Genomic DNA, 12068 nt, shown 5'->3' with positions numbered 1-12068 from the left:
ATTGATATTATAGTCTCTTATGTCACTCTTCGCCGTGGTAGCTCAGTGGGTATCACATGGAGACAATGGCGAATTAGTAGTGACTAGTGGTCCTGGTGGATATGTCGTATATAAATGTCCTATTTAAGTTCTCGGAAATGAAAGTTTTGTAATGCTCGCATGTGGAGACATCCTATATGGGGCTGTGTAATGTTGATGAAGAGTGCGGAACGGCAACGACTAGACAGAAAAACCTCTAACATGCGCAGTCAGTCAGGCAACTACCCCATTCTCCAGCCAATAACACTGCTCACATACAGCTTTCTCTAACCCAGTGGTTCTCAACCACTGGTCCGTGACAACATTCCTGCCGGCTCGCCAAATATATCAGGCTTCTATATCAGAATTGTAAAATGCAAGAAGTTGAACGCTTTTATAGAGAAATGGAACATCGAATTTTATATTGAATTAGAAATTTGTAATTTGGAACGCATTTTTCTGCACAGTATCATAATGAGAGTTCATGCTCTGATTTGGACTTTGGGGACGTCAGAATGCAGATGCAGCCACTGTTGTAAACTTAAAACAACTGTACGCGCAACTCGTACAATTATACTAATTTCTTTGAATTTCGATCGTACCATTTAGCAATAGAGCAGATGCTAGCAGAGGTGCTCAAAGTAGTTAACGAAGCTACTCAAGTAGAAGTAGAAGTAGCGACGAAAAAATCGACTCAAGTACGAGTAGAAGTACTTCTTCCATGATCAACCTAAAACTACTTGAAGTAGAAGTAGAATTGACTGACTTTAAAAGTACTCAAGTAAGTAAGTAGTTGTGAAAACGATCCAAATTCGTTATCATTGATTGTAAAAAGGTGCAAATTGATCTATTCTATGCGAAAGGTGACGAGCTTGATTCAGATTGATGCATACCATCAGGTATCCAATTTTCGATAGCATAAGCATTCGTCCATATCATGGGATTAAAATGATAGCATTGATATGGAAATGCTAATCCTCTGTTTACTCGAACAGCACGTTTTAGAAAATATCATGGTATTGCGCACTCCCCCATGTTCTAAGGCCTGTAGTTTAGTCGAAGAGCAATACGGAGATATGGTGTTGGATACGGTGTAAACACTTTGTGCGATTAGTAAACGCTAATAAAAAAATATGGTGGACCGTAAAAATGCTATATTGTGTAGCTTTTATTTCTGGAAATTGAAGGCATTACTACACTTGTTTTTATACTTCAACATGTACGTTATCTAGACAAAAGAACTGATATTAATTAGAAATCAAAATATATGGTACTGGGAATTGAAACTGAAATATAATTCTAAAAACGGAACATGTATTTAATGTCTTTAGTCCAGAAAGTTTCGAAGGTTGGTATGCTAAAACAGCTCTTAAACTAAAAAAAGTCAGAGTCCACTTTTCCAGATGAGGACACGCCATGGACAGCTAGATTACGATATAAGTAACTGCTAGATTGCGAAACATCAGTTTCAAACGTTGTGATGAGTTATATAAACTGTGATGAAATATTTGATATGGCGAAGGGCGACAATGCGGTGTGAACAGAACCACGCCAACCCGCTACCTAAATTATATTCACCGATACTTTTGTGAAATCACATCGGATACTACGCATTCACTGCGCGCGAAGCGCGACAAAAATTCTGGGCTTAACTCAACTTTTATGAAAATTAAATGTCGATACTCCGTGAAAACAACCCCGAAATTTCTCAGGCTATCATCGTGATTGGAGGATTAAACTACTTCTACTTGACAAGCTGAAAATAGCGAAAAGTAAGTAAGTAGATCACAAAATATTATGAAGTAGAAGTAGAAGTAGTGAAATTCAGATCTACTCAATTAAGTACCAGAAATAGAGGAAAACTACTTGAGTACTTCGAAAAAGTAGAAGTACTTCGTTACTGACCACCTCTGGATGCTAGATGCTAGCACAGTTGCATTTCTCTTTAGTTGCATAGTCGTGCTGGCAATTTGGGTGAATTTTGATTATTATTGAAGGTTTGCCGGTCTGCGAAGTCAAAAAGGTTGAGAACCACTTCTCTAACCTACTTCAAGGTATTATTTGCATCAAGTCTCTGGCAACAAAATTCACATCCATAACACTGGTCAACATGATGGAAAAAAAAATTTTGGCAGAACATCTGAGAGCTGTTTCTGGGGTTTTCGAGGTTGCTGATTACGAATATCACATTATAGTTTTGCCGGATTGGCTCTTGTTCAGAAGATACTTATACCCCTCCCTATAAAAGCCTGAACAAAAGTAGTGCTGTTGCTGTATTTTGATTTAAAAGAGTTTTTGTGTGTAAAAATAACAAGTATATGGAAGGTCTAAGCTTGATAGTATGACTGAGCCGATTTTCTATCTCCAAAACAAGAGCCGATTGAAAAAAACTAAGGTCATATTCAGGTTAGTAACGAAGTACTTCTACTTTTTCAAAGTACTCAAGTAGTTTTCCTCTACTTCTTGTACTTACTCAAGTAGATCTTTTTTGCTACTTCTACTTCCTAATATTTTGTGAACTACTTACTTAATTTTCGCTATTTTCAGTTTGTCAAGTAGAAGTAGTTTAATCCCCCAATAAGAAAGATATTCTAAGGAATTTCGTGGCGGTTTCCACGTAGTACCAACATATAATTTTCATAAAAGTCGTATAATACCCAGAATTTTCCTTGTGCTTCGCGCACAGTATATATAGAGTGACAAATAGGTTTTAACGAAAGTATCGCTGAATATAATTTGGATACCGGGTTGTGTGGTTCCAATCACACCGCATTGTCGCCTATATCAAATATTTCATCACAGTAATTGTGGCCCCCATAACGTTTTAAACTACCGTTTCGCAATCTAGCAATTACCTATTATACCTAGCAGCCCATGACGTGTCCTAATCTGGAAAAGTGGGATTACTATCGCATTTCCATATCAATACTATCATACACATCCCATGATGTGGACGACTGCTTATTCTGTCAAAAATTTACACCTCATGGGATGTATCAATATGAATCAAGCTCTCTACACCTTCCGCATAGCTCCATTTGCAGCTTTTGACATTCCATGCGACCGAAATATGATCGTTTTCACAACTACTTACTTACTTGAGTAGATTTGAAGTCAGTCAATTCTACTTCAAGTAGTTTTGGTTGCTTATGAAAGAAGTACTTCTACTCATACTTGAGTAGATTTTTTTTCGTCGCTACTTCTACTTGAGTAGCGTTCTGGACTACTTTGACCACCTCTGGTCATATTCGGAATCAGTGCGCTTCAGACCCCCCAAAACCACTCTTACTTTGTCTGCCATCATCAGTGTAATAAATAACAGAGTGGCAACAAAATTCACATCTAATAATTAACAAAGCAGCAACAAATGCTTAGGAATAATCGGAGGATTTTTGAGCATTCATCATGGTGACGTGCTTTAGCAGTCAAGCGGGAGACTCCCAAATTCATCGTGAGCCGAGTTCACTGAATTTCTTTTGACATCCAGAGTAGGTACTGCACAAAGAAAAGATATCTCCACTCAGTACTCACGCCAGCGTCTCAAAAGTTCAGTTGGATTGCCCCAGGGTAATTCCAGCCCAAATCAACAGAATTATTTTCAAAAGATAACCCTATGGTCATGGATTTTCTTCAAATCGCACACAAAGGGAGACATTGATCGTCTGATCAGAAAAAACTTGATTTTATCAAAATCGGACAAGGCTTCGAGATTTTATCGCAATAAGAAAAATACCACTTTTTGCGTTCGTTGAACCATGTCAAAATGGCCTTTCTGAACAACTTATTTTGCAGTTATGTTTACATATAATGGGCTTGAGTTTTCGCGGGTGAATCAATGTTTTTGTGACCTCTGTTAACTGAACTTTAAATGTAAATAATAATTTGCTGGATATTCCAAAAGGTTATGGGTCAAATGAGCAGTGACAGTTGAACCACCAAGAAATCAGTCATGCGTGACACAATTTTCTGGGTCGAATTGTGATAAAAGGTACACTCCAAATTTATTGAGTAAGGTATCATATGAAAGCTGAGAATAAATACAATGCAGTAAAAGGAATCCCAATAGTGATTTCAAGGATATAAGCAGTTTAATAGCCTGAAAACTATGATCATGCTATTTCCCCTGTGTCTAAAGGTATTTTGGGTGGTATAATTTATACAGCTGCTTGGTCTTTGATAGGTTACGACCATTACTTGATTAAGTATAGGTATTAGCTAGCACTATCCATTTCATTGCATGGTACAAGTGATATCAGACATTTAATCATACTATTATTCAGTCAAAAATACGAATACAGAGACAGCCGACTGAGTGCCTAGTTCTATACTTCACATTACATTTCACTCTGACATCTCTGAGTAACTAATATACATAGACATTAGACAGTCATGGTAAAATGATCAGTAAAAGGACAACCTTTGTGCTACACTCTGATTCCCAGGCACTGTTTATGACCTAGTACAGTGGTTCTCAACCTTTTTGTCTTCGCGGACCCCTTTTGGCCGTCACGGACCCGGGGACCATCTCAAGTTTTAGTACAAATTTATCTCAATAATCCTGCAACAGTAATCCGTCTTGTGCAAATAACAATTGTACGCTAGTGATAAACACCAACAAAATGACTTGTCCTGAAAACAACATTTTACTATATGTAGAAATTGGGTAGACTTTTATCATTTCAAAGCAAAGTCTGCAGCTGAATTTCTTGAAGTACGTGGTCGTGTCTTGAAAATCCGTGCCTTTGATTTGATAAAAAGATAGGAGTTGGCGGAGGTAATATAATTATGTGTAATGCTTCCGACAATACCTTTCGGTATATAATCGCAGCATATATGGCACCAAAGGAAAAAATGGATTTCGTGATGAGGTTTAAATTTTAAACGACTCTTCACTAATTTGCTGCCTGACAACCTCAAATCCAAAATGTTTCGAAACCTGATTGATGTCAACCTGATTAACCCCTCGAAAATGCTTCGTGGACCCCCGGTTGAGAACCACTGACCTATAAGTAGTTGAAGTATTGTTGTCATCACAATATTTAGGGATATTCTCAAAAATATTTTCTCAAGCAGAGAACTGTTCATACACTTACAAAGAATAACTCCTATGGAACCAAATCATATGTGCCTAGTGTAGTTATCAAAATTATATTTTTCAACCATATTATCGCCTCAACAATCGGTCAAATCTCATACAGGTAAATTACATAGCATACTGGTAGAGCAATCATTCACTCATTTGGCCAGTCAACACTTGCAAAACATCAAAATTTGGAAATTGATTTCACAGAATTGTGAAAACGCCCAACGAGCAAGTTTACTCAAATCTGTTCACAGATTCTCAATAAAATTCTTCCGGGAACAGCTACATTTCCTGTACAACACCAGGGTTGTAACCAAGTCACAAGCTTCCGAATCACTAGTCACTCTCACTTTTATAGTTTTGACTCAAGTCGAGTCATTTTCAATTCCCACCGTGTCAAGTAGCCCGAGTTTCAAGTCAGTGAGTAGAGGGATGATGACTCGAGTCCGACTTATCAATCCGGTTTAACCTACTTTTCCCAACTCTGCTAAAGTGATATAAAATGGCACGGATTCATAATATTGTAATTTTCCTCAGTCCTAACATTTTCTGGCCCTATTTTCCAAGTATCAAGGCTGATAGACGAAATAGCAATAATGTGGTGACTTTACCATTCTTCGAAGTTACAACGAATTGTCTTTCTTGGCCGTCCTAGTCTCGAGTCATGAATAATGACTCGAATACAAGTCGAGTCAATACACAAATTGACTTGAGTCAGGTCATTTTAAACGTTTAAAAAAAATGACTCGAGTCAAGTTCAGTGACTATAGTCATTACAACCCTTTACAGCACTTCCGTTGTTACACGAATTCTTAGCTTATCACTTGCAGGTACGTTGATATTTTTTGTTAATTTGAATAGATCACAAGATTTCAGTTGCAGTTTTGTAGCTTTGTGATGATATAAAGTGGTTTGTAGTTGATGCTTGTCTCTGTTGATCAAGCTTATACTATAAAAAGTATTGCTGCAAATGTAACCCTGACATACTTCTGTACTACATTTCTAGTCAGAATGCCTACACAGCAAAAGTTTAAAATATGTAATGATATAGTTCTCATTGAAAAGTTCACATAAGCATTCCATCCTTATGCCGGGTCAGAGTCGTCAAATCCCATGTTTTTAAATCACAGATGTGACATTGAGCTTTCAAGTTTGCAAGATAAATCTTTGCCACTTACAAAGAATAACTCCCATGAAACCAAATCATATGTGCCTAGTGTATTTATTAAAATTATATTTTTCAACCATGCACAGCTGCTATACCGCCAGACTGTTTGAAGATTTCATTTATAGAAATGATGGTATGTATCTAAATAATCTATGCACGACTCACTTTATATTCTTGCTTTTTATATTTCATATTTTAGTAAGCCCTGCCCCAAGCTATTTAATATGCTTAATGAAGCATTAATCAATCATACATGTCAAGAATGTGTATAAAATATATAACCAAAAATACCTTGGGACACATGGAAAATACCTGAATATAGTTTTCTTGCTATAAGGCAGCTTAGATCCTTGAAATCACTAGTGGCATTGCTTTTATTGGACAGTGCTCATTCTTAGCTTTCATATGACACCTTACTCAATAAATTTGAAGTATACCTTTTTTCACAATTCAGCCTGGAAAAATTCATCACGCATGACTGATTTTACTTCTGCCTCACCTTTAGCCCCCCTTTTAACCCCAAGCGGATAGGTTATTATCATAATAAAAATATTCAAAATGAGTGTTAGGCTATGTACTTTCTGAAAATGTACTCCATTCAAAGCCATAGAAAAAGACTAATTTACATTAAAATTCTAAAGTTCATGTTCTAAAAATCATACCTTTTCACGGTTGACTGAGCACAAAAAGTGGTCTTTTTCAAATCCCCATAAATTCTAAACCGCTGAATGGATTTTCGCAAAATAACTTTTGTTCAGTTTGAAATATGTCTATGTTGCTGGGGAATTGCATTTGGTGTTTATTTTGAAACGCGTGGTTATCTGCATCAGTTGATTTGGGCTGGAATTACCCCCCACTGGGTGTCGGAGCGCCAAGATCCAAATGGAGGCATGGGAATATTATCTAGATTTCCTTTCAAACATTATAGGTGCGAAGACAAGCAACGCCTCTCTGGTCGAAAATTGCATTCACATGTTCATTAGGGTCGACTCGCCCATGTTAAAAAGCCGTTCACGTGGAACCCTTCTCTACATTGACCCTTAACGCTCATGAATAATTGCTACAGCCACAAATAACGACTCTTCTGGTCCTTACCTGTGACCTGATGCCCGCTGGCACCGCGCTGGTAAACCCCGGCTATAGTGACTATATGAAACAAAAGTGCTAACATCATGGAATAAAACAATATTGAGTTATGCATATGTTCCTTTGTATTTATTCAAGATAGGCTACAGTGTTTAGGGTCAACAACATCGGCCTCATGGTGCGCTATCATCATGAAGTTTTCAAGTTGGTTTAATATTGCACTAGAATTCTACCGTTTTCACGTATAGCAGATTCAGATCGCTACAAGAAGTTAAAATCACTATAATCATTTCATTAAGATATTGTAATATGTGTATCGTAATGAAACTGTATGTGGCGTCATGATTATTATATGGATGAAACAGGGTTAGCGGCGCTCCCTTGTTTTTATGTGATGGCAAATCTGTTGGAATAGCTCTTCCTGCTGATTGCTGGCCTAGAGCATCTAAATATGAGGCATGTGACTACTGATATATTAAACATTCTTCACACCATCTGGTCATCAGTTTTTCAGATGGATGATTTTCCCATCCAAGCCCTCATTTTCTTCACATTTATGTCATTCGGTATTTCAAGTTAATGATTAATCCCTATTTGCAGACTTGCTAACGTATTTTTTGTAGCATTACAACAGATCTTGTTGTGATATGGTGGTTGGTTAGCATGGAGGATAAGAAATGTGAATCAATAAAAGAGTCTTCTCCATCAACGGCAGTATTTCACGAAGAGGAAGTCGGTCAACAAATGGAGCAGCTGCAAATTGAATGTCAAGACGGATGCAGCGAAAGCAATAATGAACAACCAAAGAGAGATGAAACGGTTCAGGGACTACACAAGACATTGAGAGAAAAGCAACAAGCACTAGATGTTTTAAAAGACCAATACAACAAGGTGGTTATTGACCGTGAAAACTTACGAAAACAAATTGCAGGGGCATCTAACAACATTCACCCTGGTAGTGACCTATGCGTAAGCCCAATGGTTGGTGACGCTCGACTTCAGTCCGAAATTCAAAATAAGAATTATAAGATTGCGGAATTGGAATCTTTCGTAAGAGGGTATTACCAACTTGTGTTAGAGAAAGCTGAAGAAAATAACTGCTTGTCACAGCAGGTCAGCGCATTGAAGGCCGAGTTAACAGAAGAAAAGGAGCGCACATTGAATGAAGTACAGGATATCAAGTCTCATAACAAAAAGTTGTCCCTCCAAGCCGATGATTTGAAAGGAGAAAAAGAACGGCTGTACGACAAATTATCTAAAGCCGAATCAGAGCTTGACCTGTTGAGAAAGGCCAGGGACGATGGCAAAAAAAATTTCACTCAGCAAAATTCCGTACCCGAGACGGAGACAGAAAAATACGAAACCATGGTCGCTGACTTGCGACTCCAGAATCAAAAACTTAAACAAGAAATTGAGAACCATAAGCAACACAGTCGCGATCAGGAGGATAAAATCGAGAAATTAACTGTCCGATGTGGAAGAGCGGAAGAGGACGTTGAGAGGATGTCAATGGTCGATGGACATTCAGACAAATCTGCTCGGTCCTCTGATAGCAGAGACGCGATGATTGAACAGCTGAATTTAAACATATACCAGCGAGATTCAGAATTAGAGCGATTACAGCACGAAGTACAACTACTGCGTAATACTGCAGATCCAAATGAAGCGATGTTTGTGAAAGAGCAATTGAAAGCTTTTCAAGATGATTATCATCAGGAAAGACAAGAGAAAGAGAGCATACTGCACGCTAAGAAGGAACTTGAAAAGAAGAATGAATTTTTGCGTCAGCAGCTGCTTCACCAACAGAGTCCAAACCTATCCGGACCAGCCCATCCCCACGAACGCCACTATGCACCACCTACTCCCAGACATCCAAGTGGGAGAGAAGAGCCCTCACATTACTACAACTACAATACACCACCAACACGTTTGCCTGGGCCTCATATGTACGAAAATACCATTCCACCGAGGGATACTGTGCCATATGGCTCACATCCGCAAGATCAGCATCCTGTCCAATCACAACCATACCACGGTACAATGCCAGCTTCCAATCAAGACATGCAAGGTGGTGGTTATCACAACAGACCTCCTAACAGAGGTAACTCCCGGGAAAACTTTTGACAATGAAGCTTTAGTACGCTGCTTGATGCATCATTCATATTGACCGGGTGCTAGTAGTGAAGCTATTTACCGGCATGCTTTTGTCACTCGACATTGTGAAATTACTAAGAGACTAAGGTTCCTGCTTTGTGTACCATAGTGGTTGGTATGGATTGTAGCTTCCTAACCTCATTATGTATCACAGTGACGTCATTACCGTACTAAAGTATTCTGCGGCTTCTTGGGTGTAAAGCTGTTTCCACTACAACTTCTCCGTATTGACCATATACCCCTAGCAATTCAACAAATACCATCTCTGTAAGAGAATATCAGCGCTCCACTTCCACCCACCACTGTTGGTGCCTCTCCAACTAACCGGCATTTGTTAGTTCCTTTTACAATTATAACAATAGTGCGTCTTTTTATACATAGTTTATATTTGCAGCTCATTTAACGCTGGTTCCAACGTAACATTTGTGCCTGCAAAACTGCACTGCTATTGATAGCTTCCATTGCAACTTGAACCTATTTGTTTACTATTTCCTTATTATTATTATTATGTACATAATAGATGAAATACTTTTGAATTGTGATTTGAGCAAAGTTTTATACGACTTCAAAAATTCCAATTATTGATGAATTTGAATGTTCCATCGCCCTGATTTTGTGAACCTATAAATCGTTTTGAAATTACGCTGGTGGTGGTTGTATTGTCAGGGGATGATGCCACGATTGAGTGTGAAAAGTAGATGCAGACAAATTTTGAAGGGCTGTGCGAGTAATCTTCTTCATGCTGATCATTGTAGGAATTATCAAATCTTCCATCAAACAGTGTTGGTCGGACTCTGTTGGTGTTGAGCTTTCGGTGGCCTCGTCATCTGCCTGGTCAAAGAAGTCAGATGCATTCTCATAATCGAATCATCAGGTATAGTGCAGTTTTCAAATTATATTCTAGTGATACAGAGGCTACTACTTATTTCGCATGCTTGTTTTTGCAATTCCACCCATAAAGGAGATGTAATCAGAGGTGGTCAGTAACGAAGTACTTATACTTTCTGGAAGTACTCGAGTAGTTTTTCTCTACTTCTGGTACTTACTCAAGTAGATCTTATTTTTTTCTACTTCGTAATATTTTGTGATCTACTTACTTACTTTCCGCTATTTTCAGTTTATAAAGTAGAAGTAGTTTAATCCCCAATACGAAAGATAGCCTGAGGAATTTCGGGGCTGTTTTCACGAAGTAGCAACATTTAATATTCATAAAAGTCAAGTAAAGCCCTGAAATTTCGTTGCACTTCGCGCACAGTAATTGTGGAGTGACAAATATGTCTTCACGAAAGTATCAGTGAATATAATTTAGGTACCAGATTGCTTATGGTTCCGCTCACTCCGCATTGTCTCCCATATCAAATATTTCATCACAGTAAATATGGCCCACCATAACGTTTGAAACTACCGTTTTGCAATCTAGCAATTACTTATTCTATCGTTATGTAGCAGCCCATGACGTGTCCTGCTAGTCTGGAAAATCCGGCTTTTTAGAACGTTACTGTGGTTACACCTGTTTTAGCAGATCACCTTTATGGACAAAAGACATGAAATATATTTTCCGCTTTTTAGAAGTGGTGTTTGTATTTCACTTTCAATTCCGAGTATGATAGTCGAAGTGTCATACTTTGAGTTGGAATTACTTTCAGTTCTTTTGTATGCAGAACATACATGTTGAAGCATAAAAGCAAGTGTAGTAATGCCTATATTTTCCGAAAATAAAGCTACACTAAATTTTACGCACCACAATATTTGTATATTAATCGCGCAAAATGTTGAAACCGTATCCGATACAACTTCTACGTATTGCTCTTCGCTTAAACTTGGGGCCTTATTATATGGGGTAGGGCACCATGCATTGATATTCTCTAAAACGAGATCTTCTATAGTTAGTATCGCATTTTCATATCAATACCATAATTTGCATCCCATGATGGTGACGGATGCTTATAGGCTATTCTGTCGAAAATTGATACCTCATGGGGTGCATCAATACGATTCAAGCTCTCTACACTTTCCGCATAGCTCAATTTGCAGCTTTTGACAGTCCATGCGAACGAATTAAGACTGTTTTCAAAACTACTTACTTACTTGAGTAGATTTAAAGTCAGTCAATTCTACTTATACTTCAAGTAGTTTTAGGTGGCTTATGGAAGAAGTACTTCTACTCGTACTTAAGTAGATCCAGAGTTCAGTTAAACGGAAGACCAGTAGACAACAGAACACAGGGTATAAATACAAAGCACGACACACGAGGAAATAATGATTGGCGGTAATTACCAATCCTAGACAAATAAGAAACAAACGATACCAACGTAAAATGCACGAACATAACAGTCCTCCCCTGTAAGTTAAGAGTACAAGGTAATTTACGTTGGCCGATAGAACTCAAGTTTGTTTTCTAATTCTAAGCGGATAACGTCTGCCCGACGTTCGAGCAGGACTAGTTGCAGGACGTTGTGCCCTATTCCTGACCAATGGTTGCTCAGCTTGTGACCGTTGAGGCTGAGCAACTTCCCGTGTGGCTGTATTCTTGCCAGCTGAAATCAAGCGTGGTCGGAG

At 38.3% G+C, this 12068-nt stretch overlaps 1 protein-coding gene across 1 annotated transcript; it reads left to right on the top strand.

Moving 5' to 3' along the window:
* Nucleotides 1-7155: 7155 nt before the first annotated feature.
* LOC145433306 (uncharacterized) lies at nt 7156-10151 on the top strand. The gene has a single exon (XM_080310370.1). It carries the CDS (start codon nt 8019-8021, stop codon nt 9477-9479), a length of 1461 nt encoding a protein of 486 aa, XP_080166496.1. The 5' UTR covers nt 7156-8018; the 3' UTR covers nt 9480-10151.
* Nucleotides 10152-12068: the final 1917 nt, after the last annotated feature.

The sequence above is a fragment of the Botryllus schlosseri genome, chromosome 2, assembly GCF_051294905.1.
Source record: "Botryllus schlosseri isolate E-star chromosome 2, Bs_hap1, whole genome shotgun sequence".
NCBI lineage: Eukaryota > Metazoa > Chordata > Ascidiacea > Stolidobranchia > Styelidae > Botryllus > Botryllus schlosseri.
This window is presented reverse-complemented; position numbering and strand designations above follow the sequence as displayed.

Excerpts from the sequence above, each read along its gene's own strand:
- LOC145433306 (XM_080310370.1), top strand. The coding sequence starts at position 8,019 with ATGGAGGATAAGAAATGTGAATCAATAAAAGAGTCTTCTCCATCAACG.